Raw genomic sequence first — 26,764 nt, 5'->3', positions numbered from 1 at the left:
TGAACTGCACTGAATAAATCACCTGATCACTCAGCTGGATCACCTTCTTCATTTATCGTTGTTGTGCGGCCAGGGCAGGGCCGGATCCGAGTCTGAGGCACGGTGAGGTCAGACGTGGGTGAGCTGGATTCCTACACAAGTACGAACGGCCTATGCTAAGAATAAGCCAATGCTAATTAGGGTCTTGACTAGTCGATGGGGTGTTGTTTCCCCAGACTAGTCGACCCTCTTTCCATGCTATTATGCTCCTGTACACAAGGTAACATGATTTCCAGGAGAAGACATCACCACCTGTTACTGATAATCTCCAGCATGCGAGCGGCTTTTTCACTCACAATGAACTTCTAAAGCTGGGTGTATGCTTCTTGGCTTCAGCAGAAGCAGTGCAAAAGTTGCTCTTCCGATCATACTCAGTGCCCCTCGATAAAGCCTGGATGTGTAGACCTGGCTTTAGAGGTTCAATGTAAGTGAATACAGCTGCGCGCATGCGGAAGATTGCCAGGAGCTGGCGGTCATTCTCATGGAAATCATGTTATCGCACCCAAAGAGGCACAATAACATTGAAATAGAGCCACTTAGTCTGGGGAGATTAATGCCCCATCGACTAGTCAAGGCCCTAATTAGCATAGGAACTGTGGAGTTTATAAATTATTTTTTTAAACATTGATTTTAGTGAATAACACTATACAGGGTTAGGCAGGGAATTTTGTCATACAGATGTGAATGCTGCTGGGCTGGAGGACATGGGAGACCTGACAAGTTCCCTTTAAGCGCCTAACTTACCAATGGATAGCTTATCGCTTCATTGCCGGCTATGTCATGAGTTGCTATAAGTGCTCACACGATGCTCAGCATAAATGAAATGTAACATTTTAATCAATATATTACAGAATACTGTGCAATGATGTAATAGCTAAATCAGACCTTATGTCTAGCAAGTTACAATGGTTTTGGGGATAAAAATTTCCAACTGTGCAAAGTACAATGGAGCATGCTTAAAATCTCCAGTATACCTTTGTATGAAATCAAAGCACACAGAGGTAAAGGTGATGGCATCTCTATGGAAGCCATATTACATTCCATTACACAACAGTGGGCCAGATAATTTAACACTGATATATACTGTATTTTTCGAATTATAAGACGCCCTTTTCCTCCCAAAAATTTGGCAGGAAAATGAGGGGTGCGTCTTAAAATCTGAATATAGCTTACCAAGAGGTGGAGAATTGGCACAGGGGCTATGCGGGTGGCTGTATGTGTGGCCGGCTGGCTGCCTCCCTGTGCGGCCGACTGCCTCTCTGGGTAGGCAGCTGGCTGCCTCTCTGTGGGAGCGGCCGGCTGCCTCTCTGTGGGGGTGGCCGGCTGGCTCTCTGTGGGGGTGGCCGGCTGCCTCTCTGTGCGTCTGTCTGTCTGTACAGCCGGTTCTCTGTGCAGGCAGCTGGCTGTGCAGGTGGTTGGCTGGCTGCCTCTCTGTTCTGCCCTCACTGCTGCCAGCAAAGACCCCACCACTGGCAGCACAGTCCCCACCAGCCACGCCTTTGATAAGACAACAGCGGAGTGTATGACGGACCCCATTTTTTTTTTACCTTTTTTCATCTCTAAATTTGAGGTGCGCCTTATAATCCGGTGCATCTTATAAAATGAAAAATACGGAACTTTAGATTGTGTTATGGTATTTTGGCATTTTTGTGTTATCAGAAATCTCTTTTTCATTACATAATAGTTGTTATACCGGACAGCACTGCAGCTCAGTGGTTAGCAACACCACCTCCGGATTGGGGTCTTGGGTTCAAATACCACAAGAAGAACATCCACAACGAGTTTGTTAGTTCTAACTATGTATGTGTGAGTTTCCTCCGGTTTCCTCCCACACTCCATAGACATACCGATAGGGAACTTACGTAGATTGTGAGCCCCAGTGATGTCTGTAAAGGATGGCAAGTATAATAAATAAATTAGAACACTATGTGAATTTCTCATGCAGTTTCTTACCCCGTAATACTATGAGCCTGGTGGTTACACTAACTTCTCCAACACTGTTGGATGCAACACATTCATATATTGCCTCATCTCTTGGCGTTCGTAAAGGTTGTATTCTTAGTACGGAACCAGATCCATCATCAAATTCTATTACCTGTGGAGGGAAAGTAAAGCTGTCACAGTTGTTGTTGGTACCGCCAGCCAATCCGGCAAGACATGATCATGATAATATCAGTAGCTATTTCCCACGACATGACATTAATTAGGAAGAAAAGTATACGTGTGAGTATTTCTAGGAGCGATTCCAAGTTATAAAATCCTTACCTAGATCCTTACCTGAGCTGCAGTCTCATTTTCTGGTGAGCTATTTTAGCACCCAAAATTAGATTTATCATTACATACAATATTAATCCATTCCTGATGTCAAATGCATTATAATTAGAATTCTTGTGTTCTACCTTGATTTATTGCAGCTTTGTAGTTCTTCTACTCTTTCTATAACTTTAGTAAATGACAATTTGTCTTCACACACATAGGATTTACTACTTTACTAAAACAGTACAAGACACGTTCACAGTTCTGTGTAAGATTAAAAAAAAATGGGAACCTATTTTAAGTTAATAGGATGCAACGTGGAGCCTGCTGGATCGGTCATGGCTCCACTAGGGGCATAAGTCATCATGGACCGAGCCTAAAAAAATATATATGAAGTGTAGTATTATATCATTCTCTTATTGTTTAATTACAAGACCTTCCAATAGTTTATTGAAGCAGTTGTAAAATAGTTAATTTTACTACTCGATGCAATGACTCCTATGTGTTTTCATTTAGAGGGATGTATTCAAATTAGGATCAATTGCCCTAAAAACAATGACATGAGTTAGTTTGGCTAATATCTGTAGTCGTTTTTTAAGGTTTTTTGGTGGGTTGGACAATGAGTTATAGAAAACTATCTAAGGTCTTAAAAGACTTACCTGAGTTTAAAAATATAAATAAAAAATGTCACAATGATCATTGGGACTATTCTTAACTTATAATGCCTGTTCTATCAGGAAATAGACAGGTATATTAGCATTTATAGACTGAATCATATCTTTCGTAATGAAGCATCTAATGAGTGTATACAAATATCATTGTGAAGGGTGGAAAAGCAAGGGGAGCTGTAACATAGAGGTGTTACTTTTCATTGTAATCCTCTGATGATAATGAGATTTCTGAAAATTCCTCCTACAAGTATGAGTCTAAAATAACCCTAGTGGCTAGTGTGAAAATTGCAAGATTTTTATTTCTTAAACATTTAATAAAAAAACATCTAATTTAAACACGAGACCGTTTTCTTATATACCTTCCCATTAACCCATATGGGCACCTTCCTACATTTACAAGAGCTTAAACCTCTACATTTTTATTTGTTTCCTACAACTTACCAGACAGGTTCATCATTTTAAGATATTGCCCATGTTATTATAAGTAATGGCACTACTCTGGCTTTAATATCATTCTGTAAACTGGAGGTCCTCAGTCATCAGTGATATGCATACTTTGAGATATATCAGTTGAATGGCATAAGTAGACACATAAATGAAACACTAAAAATGTTCATGGTAACTGGTTTATGTGTCAAAGGGCTATACAAAGTGTAGTTTAACAGTAGATCATAATCCATGTGTTCATGACATTGAATTCTTAAAAACTTGGTTTTGGAATTTGGTATCAATTTCTTTGAGTGTTTGAATACTTGGAATAAACTGTATGACAGTAACGATTGCACACACTTCATACTGATAAAAGATTTGAATTCCCCAGGCAATAAATATACAGTGTATACCAAAGGAATACCACAGTCAATTAGTTGTCTTTAAGGGAAGACTGTAATGGTGATTTATCTTTCTCCACTATGGACTATTATTAGATCTGCCACGAAGTGGAGGATGACATTGATTGATTGGTGCCATCGGTTCACATACTTTTCTTTTACTGGCCACCTGTCCCCCCACTTAGTAGAGAGATCCACCTGTTGGACTGACACCACTTGTTGTGGCTATGTGGTTCTTAAGAGAAATGTGCTTCACCCACTGCTTGTAAACTATAGATGCCTCACACAGTCAAGTTCATATGAAGAGCCAAGGGACGTCCATCTACTTGAACACAAAAACAGGCCCACACACATAGAACCTCAATAGGTAGAATTGGTTAACGTTTTATACTCCAGTGTTGCTGATTTTTTCCTCCTGGAATTAGTGCAGATACCCTCCTCTCCCTCCCCCCCCAAAAAAAAAAAACATCATAATTTATTTATATATTTTTCAAAATAAAAATAACATTGAAGATCACATGCAACTAATAAGCAGACAAATATAAAAAAAGATCCGTGTCAGCAATATACATATAAAGACATTCAGGAAAAAAAAATATTTGGCATCTAATAGTAATAGGAATTGCTATATGTCAAACACTTGTTTCTAGTTCCATACGGCATGTGGGATACACAGTTAGCATGTGGAAAGAAGGTGTTCTGGTAAGCTGAATCCAAAGTAGAACTTTTTGGGCTAAATGTAAAACACTGTGTGTGGTGAAAAACTAAAACTGCACATCACCCTGAAAACACCATATCCACTGTCAGACATGGTGGTGGCAGTATCATGCAGTGGTAATGCTTTTCTTCAGCAGGGACAGGGAAGCTGGTCAGATTTGATGGAAAGATGGATGGAGCTAAATACAGGGTAATCCTGGAGGAAAACCTGATACGGTATGCAAAAAAACTAGAGAATGGGGCGTAGGTTCATGATGAACATTAAAATACTGCCAGAGCTACAATGGATGGCTTAGATTAAAGCATAGTCATGTGTTTGAATGGTCCACTCAAAGTCCAGACTTAAATGCCTAAATCTGTGGTAAGACTTGAAAATTGCTTTTCATAGACACTTTCCATGACACTTTTTTCAGCCTCTAGATGTGCCAAGTTGGTACAGACACACCCCCAAAAGACTTGCAGCAGTAATTGAAGTGAAAGGTGGTTCTACAAAGTATTGATTCAGAGCAAGTCACAATTTTCAGATTTATATATTTTAAATATTTAGAAAATCTAAATGATATACCACATATACTCAAAATAAAATTTGTCAAAAATATTGGTTCTCAAGTCCTCAAACAGTTCTCTTCTTCGCTTTGTGTTCTCCTATTTCTGTTCTCCATGCTAAGTGTGGCACACACATGTGTATGACACAACATGTGTAACTGCAATAACTTTCTCTGAGAAATACTTCATTTTCTGGAACAATTTCAAGGGTGCCAACTGCCAACACTTTTGGTCGTGACTGTATCTCCTATTATTTTTTATCTCATTGCCTGAATATCTCATTGTTTAGTACCACTGATGCAAAATTATAGATATATTAACACCATCAGTGAGCAAAGTCAGCAGATTAGGGAAGAGGGAATTGATTCAATACAAAATGAATTTTCACATTTGCAGATCCTGGCAAATTTGAAGAATTTGCAATTTAATTGGCGTGAACCAGAAAAATTACTTCAGTAACAGAAGGCTCACATGAACTCAAGCATCACCGGATGTGCTTCCCTATAATGCCTTGCAGCTATCATATCACATGGTATAGCACAGCCACAATAGAGGGACTGATAGAGCTGTGTAAAGGATGAGGCAGAGAATTCAGCAGCCATTTTAGGGTGACTCATGATAGTGAGAGGACAACAGAGCTCACAGCTCTGCGATAGAGATAAGGAGAGAAAGCCATAAAAAACTAGACATATTTTCTCTGTTCTTAATGCATGTGAAAGCAGTAGCAAACATCATAATATGTTTTACAGAAAAAAAAAATCTGAAATCTATTTCGGTCAGAGAAGGTGTGCTTGTTATCAAAAGCGACTGTACTGAGTTATTATATTTCTCGTGCTATCCTTTTTGTGAATGGGGGAATAATTGTTTCATACAAGAGCAAAAGAAAATGCTCCAAATTCCAAACATTTAACTATGGCTGTCTGTCTAACAAAGTGTGCATGTCACAAATAATTTTATTTTTGCACACCTGTTTTAAAAGTAAAATTTTACATCTGTACAAGCCGCACCAATATAGCACCCTGTTACATGTGCTGGCTTTTTGGAAATGGTTTAATAATTGGGATGAAAAAATTGTCAACAGTTAAAATATATCTATCATTATACAATTTATTTTTTATATCTATGTGTAGATTTTCTCCAAAAATAAGACCTACCAGGAAACTAAATTCTAGCCTGATATTACAGAAGTTTTGGAGTATGCTTGAAAAATAAGCCCTACTCCAAAAATAAGCCCTAGTTTCAATCAGAGCTGGCATTGGAGGGAGGGGCAAACTGGGCAATGGCCTAGGACCACCACCCTTGTACATGCCCCAAGCATTTCTATTTCGAGGTTAAGGCTACTTTAGAAACATTTTGTGACAAAACGGTCATGTGACCATGATGTTACCAAAGGTCCTTTAACTTCAGGAGTCTAGGGGAACTGAAGAGGAGACAAACTGGTATGTACTGTATGTTTGTGTGTGTGTGTGTGTGTGTGTATGCTCACTGTGTGTGATAACATTACTATATTTGAATAAGTATTGATGTTATCTTCAAATATATATATATATATATATATATATATATATATATATATATATATATATATATATATATTTAAAATATAAGTGAGTTTATGGATCAGTACACCTCTCTGAGATGGACTATAGACTTAGTGATGACTTAGTGATGTGCCCCTATGCCGCTCTCTGTGCTGCATACAAGAACTGTGTATCTTGTGTAATTGCCAGCTATTTGCAATATATGTTAAAAGTGTGCAGAATGACGGTTACACTTTAGTTGTAATATTGTGGAAAATGCATGGTAAAAGAAAAAGTTGTAATAACACCGTACAGGGTAGTCTAAAAGAAAAACTAACGGTTAAGAATTGGTGACCTGCTAGCGGAAGCACCACCACAATCACTGGTGCTAGCTGTCTGAGCAGTACTACTACCAGACACAGGAAAAAATTGTCCTTTTCTTGCTTTCAGCTAGCATATTTGTGAGGAGGATGTAGAGTCCATTATATAATATATTCTTATCTCAGTAACTACAGAATGATGTTACCTCTGACAGTGACATCATCAGTTTGAATCAATGTTCTGCAAGAATGATCTGTCTGATTACAAATGACTAAAAGGGATAATTTTTGGACTGGCTTTTAATTTATATGGAACCTCAGAGTGTCAGACATATATTCAAGGCAATCGGCTTTAAAGTATTGCGAATCGCAGCAAATTAATTCATTGTGTATTGAAATTTTTGAAAAAATGTGTCCAACATACGGTAGCAAATTTGAACATCAAAAGATTCAATCATTTCTAGTACAGATGAAACCCATAATTTTAGATTACTTTGAATATTTAAATATGTAATACTAAATGAAGGCATGCATGCTGACTTTACTCACATAAGGTCAACACAACAACAAACAAAAAGCAACATGCAGGGAGCACGTAAACCACTTTGCTAATACTCGTGTTCATAATAAAATACTTTCAAAGGTAATAACCAGTAGCTTTGGATTCACTAACTGGTACTAGCTGAGTGTGCCAGTAGCTCTCCACTGCAGTACAAGATCTGCAGTGCAGCATCACGTAGAAGGCCTTATATCATGAACCGTGTATAAAAAGGTAACAACACCACAACTCCATGCATGTGTAATCTTTGACGGAGGAACAGAACAATGGACCTAATACCTCAAATCTCTGGTTGCTGACTTTCTTTCCCTTTTTATTCCAAACTATTTTCGGTCGGGGGTCTCCGGTAGCTTGACAAATAAAGGACGCAACTCCCCCTGATACTCCTGTTTGATCAACGGGGCTTCTTGTAAACCTTGGTGGAGCTAGAAAAAGAAAGGAAAAATACAAATTAGGAGACAACAAACCTACACAAAAATATAGCAAAGCACATTAAGACAACAATTTACACATTTCATGGAATAATCTAAAATATTCATTATTGGGTTAATTTTCCTGCTGGTCCCATTTTACCAAAAACAATAACAAATCACTTTGATTTCCACAGCCAGATGACTCGAGTCACAAGGCAATTAGTCAGAAGATTGTTCTCCTACCGTTTTCATGTCATGGATTGAGGGAAAGAGACTACAGTGTGAAGTATTAACTTGACATGTGTCCCTAGTAATTCATGAAGCATGACATACTGTAAACTCACTAAAGTAATGCGGTCACATCACAGTTAGATGGAAAGGCACAGCAATAAAATAAAGGATTAGACAAATGCACATGTATTGGTAGGGGCTGGTGTTATTCTCTGCGTGGAGCTGCTGGTAATGTCTACTGAAAAACCTACGTGAATTGTTTCCCATGATTATTTCTGTCTACACTCTAATAAAAATAGACCATTCAAAGAAGTACCCTCAAAAATCAATCTACGAAAATTCCAAAATGACACTAATGACACTAAGGCCCAATGTAGCAATCACTCATGGGAAAAATGGTATTTCACTGGTTTAAATGGGTTCTTCAATATAAATAGCATTGAACATCTAAAAATATTTAGGGTAGGGATAAGCGTAGGTAAGTTCAGGACTGTGTCAACTAAAATTGAGGTAGTGTATTGTCATGGTGGTATTAAGGCAAAACACAGGTTGTCTGGATTTAAATGAACACTCACATCAAAGTAACTGATGACAAATTGCTCTAATATATCATCAATTAAAGAAGACCTGTCACTTGCCATAAATATTTAATTTTCCCGAAAGGTGAAAATGCCACTGTTATAATGAATCTGGCCTTGCTTTCCTTTAAAGGGGTATTTCCATTGCCAAGATCCTATCCCAATATATATTAGGTGTAATAATAATATTACCAAATACCACCAATTATAAATGTAGTATAATTCTTCTAATTAGCTATGTCTTTACCTCATGTGCAGGGCATTGCAGCAGCTTAGGTATCCATGGTTATGATCATAAATAACTAACTGTTACTATATGAGTGGTCACCATGGACGCCTAAGTTACTGCAATGCGCTGCACATGCGGTTAAGTGACATAGCTAATAAGGAGTACTATGCTACATTTCTAATTGGAGGTATTTGCTAATATTATTACATCTACTACATCTTAGAATAGGATCATGGATATGGGAATGACCCTTTAATTCAGAGTTAGAAGAGTCGAGAATCACATGAGGATCGGAGGATCCAGAGAGGTGAGCAGTAAGGTCAGTCTACATATATATATTACGGTTGTGATGCTTTAGAGTCTGTAGAGATCCCAAAGCATAATAGTGGACATTAAATTTGTAGGGCATAACTTTTCCATGAATGGAATTTCCCAGGAAGTACCGTGTGAAGAAGCAAATTCAAATTTTTGGCTGATCTGCTCTTCTGTCGCAGAGCATGGTATATGATACCATAGTAATCCTTGCTCATACATTGTGGTCCAGTCTGATGTAAATGTGGCAATAATACAATTATCACTCAAATACATGACTCTTTTTAATACAGTTATCTCAATACTATAGACACTAAGCCTCATCATATAGAACATTCTACATCACTGCCAGGCTATTGACTGTCATCTACAATTTAAGGTCAGCGGGTTCACATTAGGCGTATTTTTTATCCAACTTTTCTATCTGCTCTCAAGAGCCAAATTGATATCTCCTGCTTCTCGATGAAATCTTCTTTCCTATACTCCTGCTCCAAGAAGCAAACTGATTATTGCTGTAAGTATCATCATCTATCAAAATGTTCTTATCGTAAGTGTCACAGTGTATGGAAAGATTGGTTTTAAAATGAGAAATCTCAAAGAGGCGCCACAGATCAAGTGCTTCTGGATGATAAAATCATGCCAGCTTATGTCCATGCCACTGTTCTGCTTGTCCACTGTAATATTATCATATATGATATGGATTATTAACCAAATAGTGCACAATATCACTATATATATATATATGTACATATATATACTATATATAAAATAAGTTCCAATTTCCAACTAGAGTCATCAATAATGATGTCTTTGATTTTCCTGAAAACAACTGTGGGGCTACAACCTGTATTTTACGCTCTCTATGCTACTTGTCACTATATCTTACAGGGAACTTATCACCCCGACATGCCCTTTTTATGCTTATGACACCTTTGTGAAATTTTAATAACTGGGCAGTTGACGATTCTCAAAGAGTTACAAGGTGTGGGAATATGCCTCGTCCTTCTCTGAAAGATACTAGACACAATGGATCATATCACACACTTTGTTTAGCCAAAAAACAGGATGTAACTGTATTTATGGACACAGTGATGGGGTTTATGTATTCTGGCCTTGTTCCCCACTTCAGGGACCAATTTCTCAAGTTCAGTTTTAAGGCTATGTTCACATGAGGTTTTTCTGAGGCATTCCAAAACAAGTGTTTGAAGTGAAAACTGCTTCAGAAAACGCTCCATTTTGGAGTCTATGCACATGATATCTTTGATAAGTGAACGAACCCGCCAAGTTTTTTTTCAAAAAGAAGACGTCAATGATTTTTTTTCTACACTATTTTCAATTTTTTTCTTTTTTATAAATTTCTGAGCGCTTTTTCAACGTTATTCACTACCTGCTGCTTTTTTTATTGTCTTTCCAGCTTTTTTATGGTATTTTTATTTACTGGCATTTTACAATATTTTTTTTAAAACTCCATTAAACAATGAAAAAACTACCAGCAACTACCAGTGTTTGGCAAAACGCAAAAAGAAAAAACAATACTTGGTTGTCTTTAGAGCCTTCCCATTGACTTCTATCATAAAGTTTAGAGAGCATAAACAGTCTCAGAAAAGGTCAGCTCATTTTTGTTTTGTTTTGCGTCTTTGGAGACCTAAAGTGGTTGAAAAACGGTAAAACAAAAGACTGAACATGTGAACAGCAAGTTGTTTTTACATAGCAATTAGGGATGACCGAATACCGCAAATATTCGGCAACGCCCATATTCGCCGAATAGGTCGCCGTTATTCGACTATTTACGAATATTCAATGCGCAATGTAAGTCTATGGGAAACCCGAATAGTTGCCGAATAGCAACTATTTGGGTTTCCCATAGACTTACATTGCGCATCGAATATTCACATAACGGCGACCTATTCGTCGCATATTTGCAAAGCCGAATATTGCCGAATATTTGTGATATTCGATCATCACTAATAGCAATGCATATGTTCATTCCGTTGAGCGTTTAGTTTTCAGGTGGTTTTCGGAGAGATTGTAATTATGGGGTACATCCAGGTGCCGTTATGTGTCTGTTTTTCGAAAAAAGTTTATGTATGCATTCTACTTTTTTTTTGTTCTAAAGACTTACACATAATAGAAGCGAGACTAATCTCATAGAATCAATGGGGTCCTTCTGCTTCAGTCTTGTATTTGTTGGTGTCTCAAAACGGAACGTTTGAAAGGGAAGAGAACCTTGCCTTATATAACTCCTATAATAAACCAATCAATGGCAAAATTGTCTGAATGGTGTTAGTTTTATAGTAGAAGAGTGATTCTATGCCCATGTCTTGCATAATAAGTGGACTGCAATTTGCTAATCATTGAGTTAAAATCACTGTAAACGTGCACATTAATTACTCTGTCAAGTAATAGCTGCTCAAAGTAACATGCTTACTCACTGAAAAAAGCTAAGTGGTCTTCATATTTTTCCCCATTATATGAACCAGCAGAAATTGACACAAACGCCTGCAGTATTTAATCTTGCTGACTCCATAGCTCCCGTCCAGACCACAGCTGCTGGGCTCTCTGGTGGCACGCACAATTACTACTGTCATGAGTCTGCCTATTAACATGAGGGCATTCCTGAATGTGAACGGCGACTATTTATAACTTCCCCAGACACACTGTAGCATACAAGCCAACAAAAACTTTCAGGCACACTTCATTAAGCAGTGCCTGACATTAACGTGGGAAACTTCCCAAGGGGTGAATGGCATAAATGAGGCAGCAATGCAACTGACAGTCCAACATGACGGGCACTGACAGCCTCCTAGTGATGGTCACTGTGTCTACACTACCGGAGAGTCAAACAAAAAAAAGAATATTTGGAAATAGACTGATTGGGTTAAGCCTGAAAGTTCTATATTAGGGAATACACGAAAATAATTGTAGGACAATCAAATATTATTTCGAGCTCTGTAACATTTTCTTCTATGGGAGCTGAAATGGGAAGCTAGAACATCTGTGATAATTAGCGAGCAAAACTGTGAAATAAAAAATGAGATTTTACAACCTTTTTATGCTTATTCGTAGACTTACATATGTATAATGAATACACTCCGATTAAACTGAAAAATTTCAAGTTATTTGGAATTTTAATTAAAAATTAACAAATTGGAAAATTTAGGTTCTGCTGTAAATATTCTGAATTACTATGATTATCTTTAATTTCTGCTATTACAAGAGTTATTTTTCTAGTAGTAGTTTTTTATTATAATTGCAGTGCCCGTTATTTACCCCATTAGGATTATTCCTAAATGTAATATTTTTAATAGTTTTTATCAACTAAGCTAGTTTGGAATCCATGTTTATGCTGCTGCCTTGTAGTTCCTTTCAACTATGTGAAATCTTCATAAACATCTGGGGGTCTAGCTAAGAGCAGCTAGTCTGCAGAAATATTGATAAAGGCGGACATTGCATGTGAAGCCGCACCAGGGCCCAAGAGGTAATGGCACCCACTATAACCGCCAAAGCCAGTGGAATTGTACATTATCATGAGCTGTAAAGGACCTATATATTGTTCTTGTACATGGACCCTATTTTGTCTATGTCCATTCCTGAATACTGGTGTTATCGAATGTTGACACAATAACTGTACTTCAAATGCTAAGATTTGGGAAATTATATCTTAGAGATACATTACATCACAGAATCATCATTCCTTGGGTAAGATAGTTGTCACACAAAGAATTTCAATCATATGCTGGATTTTTGTGTAACGTTGGCCTCAGTCAGTTTTATCATCTTCTGTAACACAGAGATAAAGCGATTTTCATGTTGTAATCTGAAAATAAAAAGGATGTAGAAACTTGGCACTCAAGATCAATGTGAATAGTGATTTTTATTGTGAAGAACTTGTAGGACTAGCACAAGCACAGAGATTTTAGTCAAAAGACTTTCATCAGTGTGCGTGTAGAGGGTCCTCAGAAAGTACAGTAGCGTGGCGAGCGACATAGCTAGGTATGACGCGAAATTCACCTGTCTTTGTGGCACATAGTCTAAAAAAATCTTAGGCTGTCTAGCCACCAACTAGTCATGTGCAATGTTCATTGCTATCATGCTCTAGGTATACTGCCAAACTCAGAAGGCAACACTACCAATAACAGATATGATAGCTGGTGTGAGCCAATGGTGCCAGTGTTCCCTAGGCTGGGAGTCTTGTATGAATCTTATGTAGGGAGAATTTCCAGTTGTCTCGTAGTGAGACTAAAGCGGGCTTTACACGCTGCGACATTGCTAGCAATTGCTTGCTAGCGATGTCGAGCGCGATAGCACACGCCCCCGTCGCACGGCCGATATGTGGTGATCGCTGCCGTAGCGAACATTATCGCTATGGCAGCGTCACACACACATACCTGCTCTGCGACGTCGCTGTGACTGCCGAACAATCCCTCCCTCAAGGGGGAGGTGCGTTCAGCGTCACCGCGACATCACTAAACGGCCGCCCAATCAAAGCGGAGGGGCGGAGATGAGCGGGACAAACATCCCCCCACCTCCTTCCTTCCTCATTGCTGGAGGGATGCAGGTAAGGACAGGTTCCTCGTTCCTGCGGTGTCACACGTAGCAATGTGTGATGCCGCAGGAACGACGAACAACATCGATACTGCAGCAGCAACGATAATTGAGATTAGGGGGATGTCACCGATTAGTGATTTTGAACGTTTTTGCAATGATTCAAAATCGCTAATAGCGGTCACACGCAATGACATCGCTAACACGGCCGGATGTCCGTCACAAAATACGTGACCACCAACGACATTGCTTTAGCGGTGTTGTAGCGTGCAAAGCTACCTTAAGGCTAGGAATGTCTGGCTTTAGTGGGAGCTGGCCCCTCTATTCCAACTTCAGCATCCAGGCTTTCTTCCAGGTCTAACACCCAACGACTGCGTAGTGATGCCTCTTTCTCTGCCACAAAGACTTCCAGGTTGAAAGAAGTGTTATTTTCTTAGCTTCCCTTATAAAGTGACTACTGGCCAAAAGTATTGGAGTCCAAGGTAAAAAGTAAAATCTCATTTTTATAATTATTTATTTTTATGAGGAAAAGTGTTTTTTAACTAACAAAAAATATCCAGTATATTCCAATATGTCTAGATAGTAACTGCAGATAGTTTTACAGGATGTGGTTAAAATGCGGAAAAACAGCAGATGACACCAACATCGCCTTACTATCCCTTGAGTGTAGGCCAAAGAAGATTTGTTTGCAGCAGTCATTGCTAATTCACTTATTAATCATAATTTATCACATCAGCAGCATGGCTCATCAGTGAAAGCCATCATTTCAGCTTAGTCCTAACCTGCACTTACAATGTACCTGAGAATTGGCTGGTGCAAGACTGATAATTAGCTTCTAACATGGAAAGGGAAATGCTACCCACGCATTTCAGAGCACGGTATAATCAGATCAAATCAGAAGAGTGTGAACCTATATTGGGAAATGTTTCAACACTGTCATAGACAAAAAATGAAAGAAAACAAAAGCACCACTAAATGCTGTGAACAAAGCATCATGCAACAAAGGAGGATACAAACATTTAATGAAGTACAGCATACAGCAAGTCACTACAATAAATAGAAGTAAGGTTTGTCTATGTGTAATATATACATATACAGTACAGACCAAAAGTTCGGACACACCTTCTCATCTCTAGAACAACTGTTAAGAGGAGACTTTGTGCAGCAGGCCTTTATGGTAAAATAGCTTCTAGCAAACCACTGCTAAGGACAGGCAACAAGCAGAAGATACTTGTTTGGGCTAAAGAACACAAGGAATGGACATTAGACCAGTGGAAATCTGTGCTTTGGTCTGATGAGTCCAAATTTGAGATCTTTGGATCCAACCACCGTGTCTTTGTAGAAAAGGGGAACAGATGGACGCTACATGCCTGGTGCCCACCATGAAGCATGGAGGAGGAGGTGTGATGGTGTGGGGGTGCTTTGCTGGTGACACTGTTGGGGATTTATTCAAAATTAAAGGCATACTGAACCAGCATGGCTACCACAGCATCTTGCAGTGGCGTGCTATTCCATCCGGTTTGTGTTTAGTTGGACCATCATTTATTTTTCAATAAGACAATGACCCCAAACAAACCTCTAGGCTGTGTAAGGGATATTTGACTAAGAAGGAGAGTGATGGGGTGCTATGTCAGATCAGATGAACTGGTCTCCGCAGTCACCAGACCTGAACCCAATCGAGATGGTTTGGGATGAGCTGGACCGCAGAGTGAAGGCAAAAGGGCCAACAAGTGCTAACAATCTCTGGAAACTCCTTCAAGACTGTTGGAAGACCATTTCCAGTGACTACCTCTTGAAGCTAATCAAAAGAATGCCAAGAGTGTGCAAAGCAGTAATCAAAGCAAAAGGTGGCTACTTTGAAGAACCTAGAATATAAGAAATATTTTCAGTTGTTTCACACTTTTTTAAGTATTTCATTCCACATGTCTTAATTCATAGTTTTGATGCCTTCAATGTGAATTTACAATTTTCAGAGACCTGAAAATAAAGAAAACTCTTTGAATGAGAAGGTGTGTCCAAACGTTTGGTCTGTACTATATATATATATATATATATATATATATATGTATATATGTAATTAGAAGTATGAAAAAATGAAAAAGATGTATATAGAAGACTTGCATAGTGAAAATAAATAAAATCATATGGAGTATAATATCCGGATAACAGACGTTTTTGCACTATCAGAACTATTTACTAATTGCACACTTATGGACAACTTTAACTTAATCAATTCCGGGCCTAATTAAAACAATATAGAGTGACTTCCTGTAGCGGTGCCACTCCCGAGATCTCAGTGCCGCATAATGTAACAATGATGTGTGACGTACTGCCTAAATGCAATGAATGGCTGCCCCAATGATATATTGATGAGCTGCGTATGACAAGTGGCCGCTCATTGGTTGTAGACACAATAATGTCACGCCACCTCTTGAAACAAAGGAGCCAACATTTTTGGAAAGGTGCCATTGTAGAATGTGAGTGTACACTGTTTTTATTTTAATATGAGAAAGTGCTTCTTCCTAGATCCACTTCTGAATGTAATCCTCTACCACCTATCGAAATACTTAGATTGGGCAGGAGAAGCATATATCATTGATTTATAGTAAAGAGGTTGTCCAGGCTTTAACAGTGATTACCTATCTTTAGGATAGGGCATCAGTGTCTGATTGGCGGGGGTGCGACATCCAGCACCCCTGACGTTCATCTGTTCTCTGTGCTATTGGAACTACTCAGAACTGTACAGCACAGCTCCGTCAACTGTCTAGTGGCCATGGCTGGGTACTGACAATCTGCCCCTTACTTGAAACAATAGGGGGCTGATGTGCAGTACCTGACCATGGCAAGTATTCCATTAGAGGGCATCAATGTTAAAGTCCCGAGCAATCCCTGGAACTCCATGAAGTGAGATGTTATCCACACTTATACAAATTACCTTCACTATTTTATGTAATAAAGTAAAAAAGAAAGAGTAAAAATAAGTCAGTGATATCAATAGGAGCCTCTTAGGGTGAGGCCGGTCATCTAAACAGGATGGAGTATGATAGGAGACTTCACTCTTCGTGATCACAACTTTCCAATAAATACCAATATAATAGAGTATTAACATACACAGGTACAGAAACAATATGATAACTGCTCGCGACCATGATTTCAAGCTTTTCATTTTCCACATGTTTGTAATCTAGATAGGCTAAATCTACCTGAATGAAAATAGAGACTTGCTGGATAATCCAGTCCTAATCCTTCATCTAGTAGCAAATGAAAAACATAAAGCCTCTTGAATGTAAAAGGTTTGTGACGTGCACACCGCTTCATCTCAGTGGAACACTACCTAACCATGTCATATCCAGTCATCTCACAAGAGGATATTCAGCATCAAAGCACCTCACTGCTCCTTTTCAAAGTTTAATGACTGCAGAAAGACTATGAATTATTTGGTATCTTCACATGTAAAGCTGATTCTGAAACTTTACGGCAGGTACAGAAGGCCTTAAATTAGCAGACAAGTAATCTCATGCGGAATAACTAAGGGGAGGGAAAGTAGATCATGTCCATTAACTAAACATTCAACTTTTTAACAGAGGGCTTGTAGCGTATGTAATAGGCATACATGCTAAACCTATGGGCACACTGGAAGAGGCAAAAAAGGTCTAATGACATCTAATGGAAGCCAGCAAACGGCATTTTCTACATTGACCAACATTACACTCTTAAGTATTCTGCTGGTGCTCAAGATGTGGGTTAGTTTGTTATGTTAAGCAGATGCAAATCATAAGAGTCAGTTCAATTACAATGAATAAACATACATAATTTACAATATGAATGGATTTTGTGGTGGCAATAATACAAAAGAGAAAATATACCATATTTTTTGTTTTATAAGACACACCGGATTATTAGATGCCCCTAAAATTTAGAGAAAAAAAAAGGTAAAAAAAAAATATGGGGTCTGTTTTATAATCCGGTGGTGTCTTACCGCTGTGCTGGGGCTGCAGGCGGCTCTGCTCTGTGCTGGCTCTGCTCTGTGCTGCGGGCGGTGATGCACGGGCCATTCTGAAGATGTCGGCAGTGAGAACTTCAAAGAAATGGCACTCAGAGGCGGCGCATGCACAGATGAGGATCTTGAGCCGAAAGCTCCATCTCGCACGTGCAGACTCTGGGCGCCATTATTTGAAGTCCTCACTGCCGACATCTTCAGAATGGCCCGTATCTCACTGCCTGCCACAGAGAGCAGCGCCACTGGCCACTGTACAGAGCAGCACAGCCAGCCATCGTACAAAGCAGCACTGCAGGCCACAACACAGAGCAGCCATGTGCCGCCATATAGAGCCGCCACCGGCTGCCGAATACAGAACAGCTGCCACCCGCTGTACAGAGCAGCTGCCACCCACCGTACAGAGCAGCGCCAATCGCCGTACAGAGCCGCACAGAGCAGCACAGCATTGCCCCTACCTCCTGTGACTCCTCTCCACCACCAGCAGTAAGCTACATTCGGATTTTAAGATGCACCCCTCATTTTTCTCCCAAATTTTTGGGAGGAAAAGTGCATCTTATAATCAGAAAATACGGTACTTTAGGGGAGCCACCACTGGTTCCAATGGAATATTTAATTACATGTCTCTTACCTCTTTAGGGTATGATCACACAGGGTTATTTTAATGTGGATTTTGAAGTCCATGTGCTTTAAAAAATCCCCATTAAAGCGTATTTGAAGAGTGTTTGAAGAGGTTTTTGAAGTGCATTTTAGTTTCAAGTGATTTTATTATTTTTGCAATACAAAAATACAAACAATACATTTCCCTACCCGGGGTTTACTATGAATAATTGAACATATTAAAAGAGTATCAAACAACATATAACAACTAATCAGAAGGAAGAAAAGTAGAGATAGAATGAGATAAAGGTTCTGGAGGAGAGAATGTGGGAAGATAGGGGAGGCATACATGCACCTACTCCATTGCATCAGGGTGGTAGTCGTATAACAGCATGGATGCAGGACCTAGCGATGGATCACCTGATGCAGTCACCTGACGCATCAGGTGATCGTAAGTATCGCGGTGATGCGGGCGCTCGGCCGGTATCAGCGGATGCGTCAGGAGACTTCATCCCTGATTACCGGCAGCTGCTGCAGCGATCGGACGGGATCAGACTCCCGCCCCATCGCTCCAGGAGCTGCCGGTAATCAGCACATAAGTGAGTATTATTTATTTATTTTTATTTTTTTGCACCGATGCATCTGCTGATTGTATAAACGGCTTTTATACAATCAGCTGATGTGTGATGTGATTCAGGCACTTGATCCTGACACATCATCTGATCGCTTTGCCTTCCAGCAAACCGATCAGATGATATTGGATCCGGATTGTACGGCGCGGGACCCTGACCCAGGATTACTGCGGAGGGGGGTTCTTTATTTCAATAAAGATGGAGTCACTAATTGTGTTGTGTTTTATTTCTAATAAAAATATTTTTCTGTGTGTTGTGTTTTTTTTTTATCTTTACTAGAAATTCATGGTGGCCATGTCTAATATTGGCGTGACACCATGAATTTCGGGCTTAGGGCCAGCTATACAGCTAGCCCTAACCCCATTATTACCCGGCGAGCCACCCGGCATCAGGGCAGCTGGAAGAGTTGGATACAGCGCCAGAAGATGGCGCTTCTATGAAAGCGCCATTTTCTGGGGTGGCTGCGGGACTGCAATTCACAGCGGGGGTGCCCAGAAAGCATGGGCACCCTGCACTGTGGATTCCAATCCCCAGCTGCCTAGTTGTACCCGGCTGGACTCAAAAATTGGGCGAAGCTCACGTCATTTTTTTTTTAAATTATTTCATGAAATTCATGAAATAATTTAAAAAAAAAGGGCTTCCCTATATTTTTGGTTCCCAGCCGGGTACAAATAGGCAGCTGGGGGTTGGGGGCAGCCCGTACCTGCCTGCTGTACCCGGCTAGCATTCAAAAATATGGCGAAGCCCACGTCATTTTTTTTGTTTGGGGGGGCAAAGAAATCCTGCATACAGTCCTGGAAGGAGGATGCTGAGCCTTGTAGTTCGACAGCTGCTGTCTGCTCTCCTGCATACACTATTGGATGGAGGATGCTGAGCCTTGTAGGTCTGCTCCCCCTGACTCTCCCTCAAGCATACAGTCCTGGATGGAGCATGCTGAGCCTTGTAGTTCTGCAGCTGCTGTCTGCTCTCCTGCATACACTATTGGATGGAGTATGCTGAGCCTTGTAGTTCTGCAGCTGTCTGCTCTTCTGCATACACTAGTGGAGAATGAAGAACACATTGAAGAAGGAAATGACATCAGACCTTTTTTTTTTGTTCACTGATAAAAAACGCATAAGGACGCAGTGAGCAAAAACGCAGCAAAACGTAGCAAAAAAACGCACCAAATCGCGGCAAAACGCGTGCATTTTTTGCCGCGTTTTTTCGACGCAGGTGCGTTTTTGTGCGTTTTTAGCGGCCAAAAACGCACAAAAACACAGCGTCAAAAAAACGCAGTGTGCGCACATAGCCTAAGGTTAAATTCTAAGTTGGTTGTAAACCCTACTTATTGACTATTATCAAGCCATCCCCACTTCCCATGACCCAACTTGCCCAAAAACTCACAAATTTTTGCCAATAGCTCTTTTTATGACTGATAAATCTTTTATTTTATAAGGGTGGAAGAAATGAAATCTGTCACCAACCAGTCAACATAACATTTCACCATGTTACTTTAAGGTGATATATCAGCTTCCTGATCATTTTTGGTCATGATAACATATTACAATAACTAAATAGTAATTAAATGCTTCAGCCTCCACACTAAGGACTCATGCACATGGATGTGTAACATCTCTATTTTCCAATAGCTCTGACACAGAGATCTTTGATTTATTTTTATTTTTTTTACTGTACCACCATTTGTCTCATATCTTGCACAAATTTTTACAGCATTTTTTCAAAAAGCAATAAAAAAAACAATATTTCAGTGCACGCTCTTCCTGCACATTGGTTGCATGGCTGGGTATTAGGGTTACAAAGGCTCTAGGCAAAGCTGAGCTTGTTCACCCAATGCTGCTTTCTTGATTCATATTCAAACAGGAGAAGAGAAGGGGTTAACGCCACGCATCAGCCAAATGAAGATGTAGAGTTGTTGATCAATTAATATCTTTCTTATTTCATAGGTCTACGCATTTCGAGGTTGAAACCTCTTCCTCAATACCAGAATATCAACAAAGCCTTTTGTTGATATTCTGGTCCTGAGGAAGAGGTTTCAACCTCGAAACGAATAGACCTATAAAATAAAAAAGATATTAATTTATCAACAACTCTACATCTTTTGTTTGGCTGATGTGCGGCGTTAACCCCTTCTCTTCTCCTGTTTGAATACTCATCCACGTGGGGCTGCAGCAGACACCATTATCTCATGCTTGGCAGTGGTTGTGACTTTCATAACTACATTAGGTGAGTGTATATTTTTATATATTACTCCTGTTTATCTGGTAATACCCTATCAGCGCTTCTGTTTCTAGTCTTATTCTTGATGCATAGGACAGAAGATAACCCTTTGCTATTTGCATCAACAGAGTATCATTTGCAATTTCACATCACTGGTACAGTATGTCATCAAAAAGCAAAAAACAAAGCTCAGTCAGTATCTCAGTTCAGCACTGCCTAGTAATTACAATCTTCTTTTTGGCCTAGTGCAGGGGAATTGAGATTCAAGGGAAACCAGCAGAAGAAAGCACATAGGCCTAAGGAGAATTATGCTTAGATTAGCTTTGATGAAAAGCTGGGTATAATCAGAAGAAGACAGTAGAAGGGGAACAGGTCTGTAGCATTGAGAAGTAAGTTCTGCTGAGAAATGTAGTTTTAGCATATAAGAATAAGACCACCCATTCTGCTACGTGAAGTTGGACGCACTGAGGGGCAGATAGAGATAAAAGAGAAACAAATGTTCAAGAACAACCCCAAAATTAAATGAAAAACTGTCTTTCTGGTAGATTGGTCTTCATAAATAAGACCAGTATGCATAATAATGGTGGCACTGAAAATCTAAGGTGGTGGACTTCTCAAAGAGGTGGTCTTCTAGAGACGTTTCATTGTACATACATTTTAAATAACATTTAAGAGAACTGAGGGTGAACTTCAGAGACATGTTGTAGGTTAGGCTCCACAAAAGCTTGGAATAAAATATTAAGAACATAACAGCCAGATAATGCTGAATCAATAATGCATTACACTTGCCTGCTAAATAACTCCAGCAGTTTTGAGGGAGCTTGTTAACGCAGCACCTATAGTTTCACTACAATATCTTTATTTTAATGAGGTTCGCTTCCTCATCCACATTGCTTGCTCAGGTCTGCAGATCTGTGCTCCGATAGTTTATTTTAATTGTATCACTGCGGCTCTGAAACTTCCCATGTTTGCGCAACTTAATTATCTGATAAGCTAGACTGCAGTTGGCCCTGTCACATCAATGTACGGATATGTTAAATAATTCAAATACTTGCGTTCCGATAAAGTACATTTAACAATATTTTCCCATTAATTACTGAGCATCTATTTTGCCTTTTATCCAAACGAACAGCAGAAAATGGTTAAATTGCAATCATCTGGATTTTACTTAACATGAAGGATTATATGATAATGATCCTGATCTTTAGTATACAGGCTGTGCACGCATTTCTCGGGAAATTGCTGACCTACTGTACTCCATGCGGTATGGAAGGCCTCGTCTTTATGGTGTTCAGAAATATATTTTCTCATGTGTATGCCTTGTGTTTTATTAAACTGGTTATTTAAAGGGATTTTGTCACCAGGGATAACCATTTACATAATACCCTGAACTATTGAATGCAATTGACCCGAAAATGCTTCATTAGAGGGGTTGTGCCATAAACAAAGTACATTTTAATCAATAGATCTTGAAATAATAATAAGTTCCACAAATGAATGTGTTAAAAAAAAGTTTCTGTGCTGAGATAATTTTATATGTGTACACCCTGATACATACTGTATAATGGCTGTATCTAATCATGCAGGAACATCATCAGCACATATTACAGCTCTTGGCCAGTGGAGGAAGCAAAAGAGTACATAGACAGGACTGCATTAGAATGCCCGCCTCCTTCCTTCCTCATTGCGGGCGGCCGCAGGTACGAGATTGTTCCTCGTTCCTGCGGTGTCACACGTAGCGATGTGTGCTACCTCAGGAACGATGAATAACCTGCGTTCTGCAACAGCAATGATATTTGGGAATGGAACGACGCGTCAACGATCAACGATAAGGTAAGTAATTTTGATCGTTAACGGTCGTTTCACACGCAATGACGTCGCTAACGAGGCCGGATGTGTGTCACGAATTCCGTGACCCCAACAACATCTCGTTAGCGATGTTGTTGCGTGTAAAGCGGCCTTAGGTATTTCTGTCACGTCGCCAGCCCTCTGAACTAATCATAAATTAAGTCAGTAACATAAAAACAAGAGTACCAGGAGCTCCTATCTCAATTATTGATTTATAATGAGCAGGAGGGACGAGAGCCACATATTACAGCTCTTGGCCAGTGGAGGAAGCAAAAGAGTATACACACAGGACAGCATCAGATTGCAACTGCTTTCTGTGAGTTAAAACATTACCTTGCTTGTTTTATCGCATGAGCAAATGTTTCTGTCATGTCTCCAGCCCTCTAAACTAATCATAAATTAAGTCAGTAACATAAAAACAAGGGCACCAGGAGCTCTTAACTCAATTACTTAATTTATAATGAGCACAAGGGACTGGAGACACAGCAGAAACACTCGCTCATGTGATAAAATAGGCAGGGTAATGTTTTGCCTCACAGAAAGCAGTAGCTGAAAGACACTTCTATGTCTTCTGTATATTCACTATTTCTTTCTCCCCTGCTCAGGAGATGTGGTATGATCAGACCCTTCTCTGTAAGGTCAGACACAGTTATTACACAGCACATAGTAGGGGTACATATATAAGATTATCTCAGCACAGGAACATTATTTTAACCACATCCAATTGTTGAACTTATTTTATTTGAAGATATATTGCTTACAATGAACTTTATATGTATAGTGTAGTTAAAGAAATAAAAAAAATAGCATTTCACATATATGATATACATTATCAATCTTACAGTGTTCTCTTACTGTATAGTCTAACATCTATTTAAGGACTAGACAGTAGGCGCTTGTTCTGAAAGCTGTAACTAGTTGACAAAAGCATATGAAATTCCTCACTATATGAATACATGAGTATTTTTCCTAGGTTACCTTGTAGTGGTAATATATATCTTTGGCATATGTCTGTGAATAATACATCAGCTGTTTGTACACCTTTATAATTCCACATTATAATCTACTACCTTAATGCTATCCGTTCACAATCTAGGGAATAAAGGGGTTGTGTCTCTTTTATTTATGATGCATAATTAACTTACAGTGTAAAAAAATGCACAAAAATGCAATAAATTTCATGAAATACAAATAAATTCAACTTTTTTATCACTGTGATAAGTAGTAAAGCTTTGCGGATAACTGCAGTGCGATTAATGTAACACATTACCACGCCAGAGAAGATAAGTGGCATTAAGAAAAATAATGTGCCTAATTCAAATTAGCAGCATCCAATTGATGGATCCACCATGCGCAGGATTTGGAGGATTGTCAAGGGCATAATATCACAGCACGTTGGAACAGAAAGCCATCTGCATGATTTAGGAACTGCAGAATTACAAAGCACTATTGGCTTTTTATACAGCACTGCTAGGAGCCAGACAAAACAGGGTGCCAGGCAATGTCACTTGGATATTCCGAGTATTCAACATGGTATGGCATAAATATAGTGTATTTTGTATAGATAAAACAATTTTCAAAAATGTGCAAATCTATATTCTTGATTTATAGCCAAAATTATAATACGTTAGAAAGTAACGGTGTCCAGATCATAGCAGCAACCCAAGCAGCTGCCATGACACCCTTTGAGATTGTGGACCCTGTACTACGTTCCTTTAAGTCTCAACAACTTGTGGAGAACTGCCTTTCTCATAGAAAGAGAATGGGAACAGTAAGAACCATAATGCTGGGCTCACTCTCCTCTATGTTCAACATGACCAGAAAACTATGATTTATAATGCTTCCTCACACTATAATAAAAGATCCAAATTCAAGGCTCATGAGCCTCATGTGAGAAGAAGACCCTTGGTATGTTGCTCTCAGTATCTGCACAGCAAAACCCCACTCTCAGCTGTATTGATATGCACAGGAGATGGGTACCCAGGTCTTTCATAAGTGTTAAGGGATCATTCTTGGAGAGTTATTATTTTTAGAAGGACACTCAAGAATCTGTGAGCATGTTTTTTTCTGTGTAAGCTGAAGACAGCATGCTGTATGAGTTAAAACACAAAAGGCAACTGTGCTTCTCTTATCTGTGTGTATGCAATTCTTTACATAAACTGATGGGTTTATTACCCTGTAAGTACCATTACAGGACTAGAAACTCACATGCAGGGCAGTAGGACATACCCCTGCTGTGACTGACACCTCACAGTAGATGCACAATCTCTACTGAGAGCCTGGTGTGAGTGGAACAGCTCTGCTGTGTTTCGGGTTCTGAATTCTATGATTATTTCAGAAAAGCTTCAGCTAGTAATCTATTTGGTTCACCAATGGATTCAGAATCTCCTTGCCTAAATTATGTTACTGTCAGATGAGATAGCAAAAACCTGCTGATAGATTCCCTTTAATGGTAAGGGGGCATTATTGTTTGTTAAGGAGGGGCTGATAAGACACTAATACTTTATAAGTGGCATTCAGGACAATATTACATGTTAGGGGGGTACAAGAGCCATTATTAATTTTAAAGGGGCACTGCAAGAACATTATTATTTAACAATTGATACTCAGTCCATAACTACTTTCTAAAGAGACATTTGAGAAATCCCTACTTTAAAAGGGGGCACTCAAAGCATTATCTTTTTAAAGAGCGGCTGAGGACATTAATTTAAAAGGGGCCAGATGGGGTATTATAAGTTTTTAATGGGGCACTTGTGGCATTTTTATGCTGAAAGTTATAATTCCCCAAGTGCCCCCATTCAAAGTGGCACAGAGGATGGCTTTCAAATATTATTTGCCAAGAATATGTCTAGTTTTCAAAGCTGAGTATAGCTCTCAAAGTAAGACATTTTGAAAACCTTTACACTAGATAGATGTCAAGGAACCTGAAAGAACATGAAGGCGACTATTGATGAAATGAAAATAGTGATTTTTGCTAACCCGCATGGAAGCACTCTATTTTAGTCTGCTCCATGAGCAGTCTGTTAGCGATGAGTTGAGGACAGGGTGCAGCAGCTCTCACTATGATAGGGCTCTTGTCCACTTGCGAGTAAAAAATCCCTGCGATACTCGGCCAGAAAAGTGAGTCGAGTGTCAAGTGTATGATCTGCGTATGGTCTGCGTATGGTGTTTTTTTTTTCTCATATAGCATCCGTATGACATGCGAGCGTCATGCGAGCGCTATGTGAGTGCTATGCAATCAGCGTAGGACTGGCTACTGGAGAAATCTCCAGTAATACCAGGCCTGGCCGTGGTTACCTGCACTGAACTCCGGAGCTGTCACCTGAGCTCCAGAGATCAGCCCAGCCTGTCTGCAGCTGTCATGAACTGAACTGCAAGTGCCGGGGAATCAATTACTCGGCGCTGGCTGCTCAGTCTAGGCTGCACTCCGGAGCTCAGGTGAGAGCTCCGGAGATCGGTGCAGGTAACCACGGTCAGGACTGGTATTACTGGAGATTCCTCCGGTAGCCAGTCCGACGCTGTATGCAAGTGTGTAGATAGTTAACATGAAGGATCCGTGTGACATGCGTATGCCATCTGTATGACATGCGAATGCCACCCATATTCTGATTTTTTTCTCGCTACCATAGGCTGGCATGGGGGTGCGAGAGCTGAGACTCCGTGCAAATCGCAGCATGCTGCGATTCCACCTAGAGCACGAGACG

General features: G+C 39.6%; 1 protein-coding gene across 48 annotated transcripts in view; it reads right to left on the bottom strand.

Moving 5' to 3' along the window:
* PTPRD (protein tyrosine phosphatase receptor type D) overlaps positions 1–26,764 on the bottom strand; it is a 507,941-nt gene that overhangs the window by 273,126 nt on the left and 208,051 nt on the right. For all 48 annotated transcript variants that reach the window (XM_075317015.1, XM_075317121.1, XM_075317166.1 and 45 more), the window contains exons 3-4: positions 7,738–7,883; positions 1,993–2,134 (exon numbers count right to left, since the gene is read on the bottom strand). In XM_075317015.1, coding sequence (XP_075173130.1) covers positions 1,993–2,134; positions 7,738–7,883 — 288 coding nt within the window. The remainder of the gene's footprint in view (positions 1–1,992; positions 2,135–7,737; positions 7,884–26,764) is intronic.

This window comes from Anomaloglossus baeobatrachus, chromosome 1, assembly GCF_048569485.1.
Source record: "Anomaloglossus baeobatrachus isolate aAnoBae1 chromosome 1, aAnoBae1.hap1, whole genome shotgun sequence".
In the NCBI taxonomy this organism is placed as follows: Eukaryota; Metazoa; Chordata; class Amphibia; order Anura; family Aromobatidae; genus Anomaloglossus; species Anomaloglossus baeobatrachus.
The sequence above is the reverse complement of the archived record's forward strand: the minus strand, read 5'-3'. Positions and strand labels throughout refer to the sequence as shown.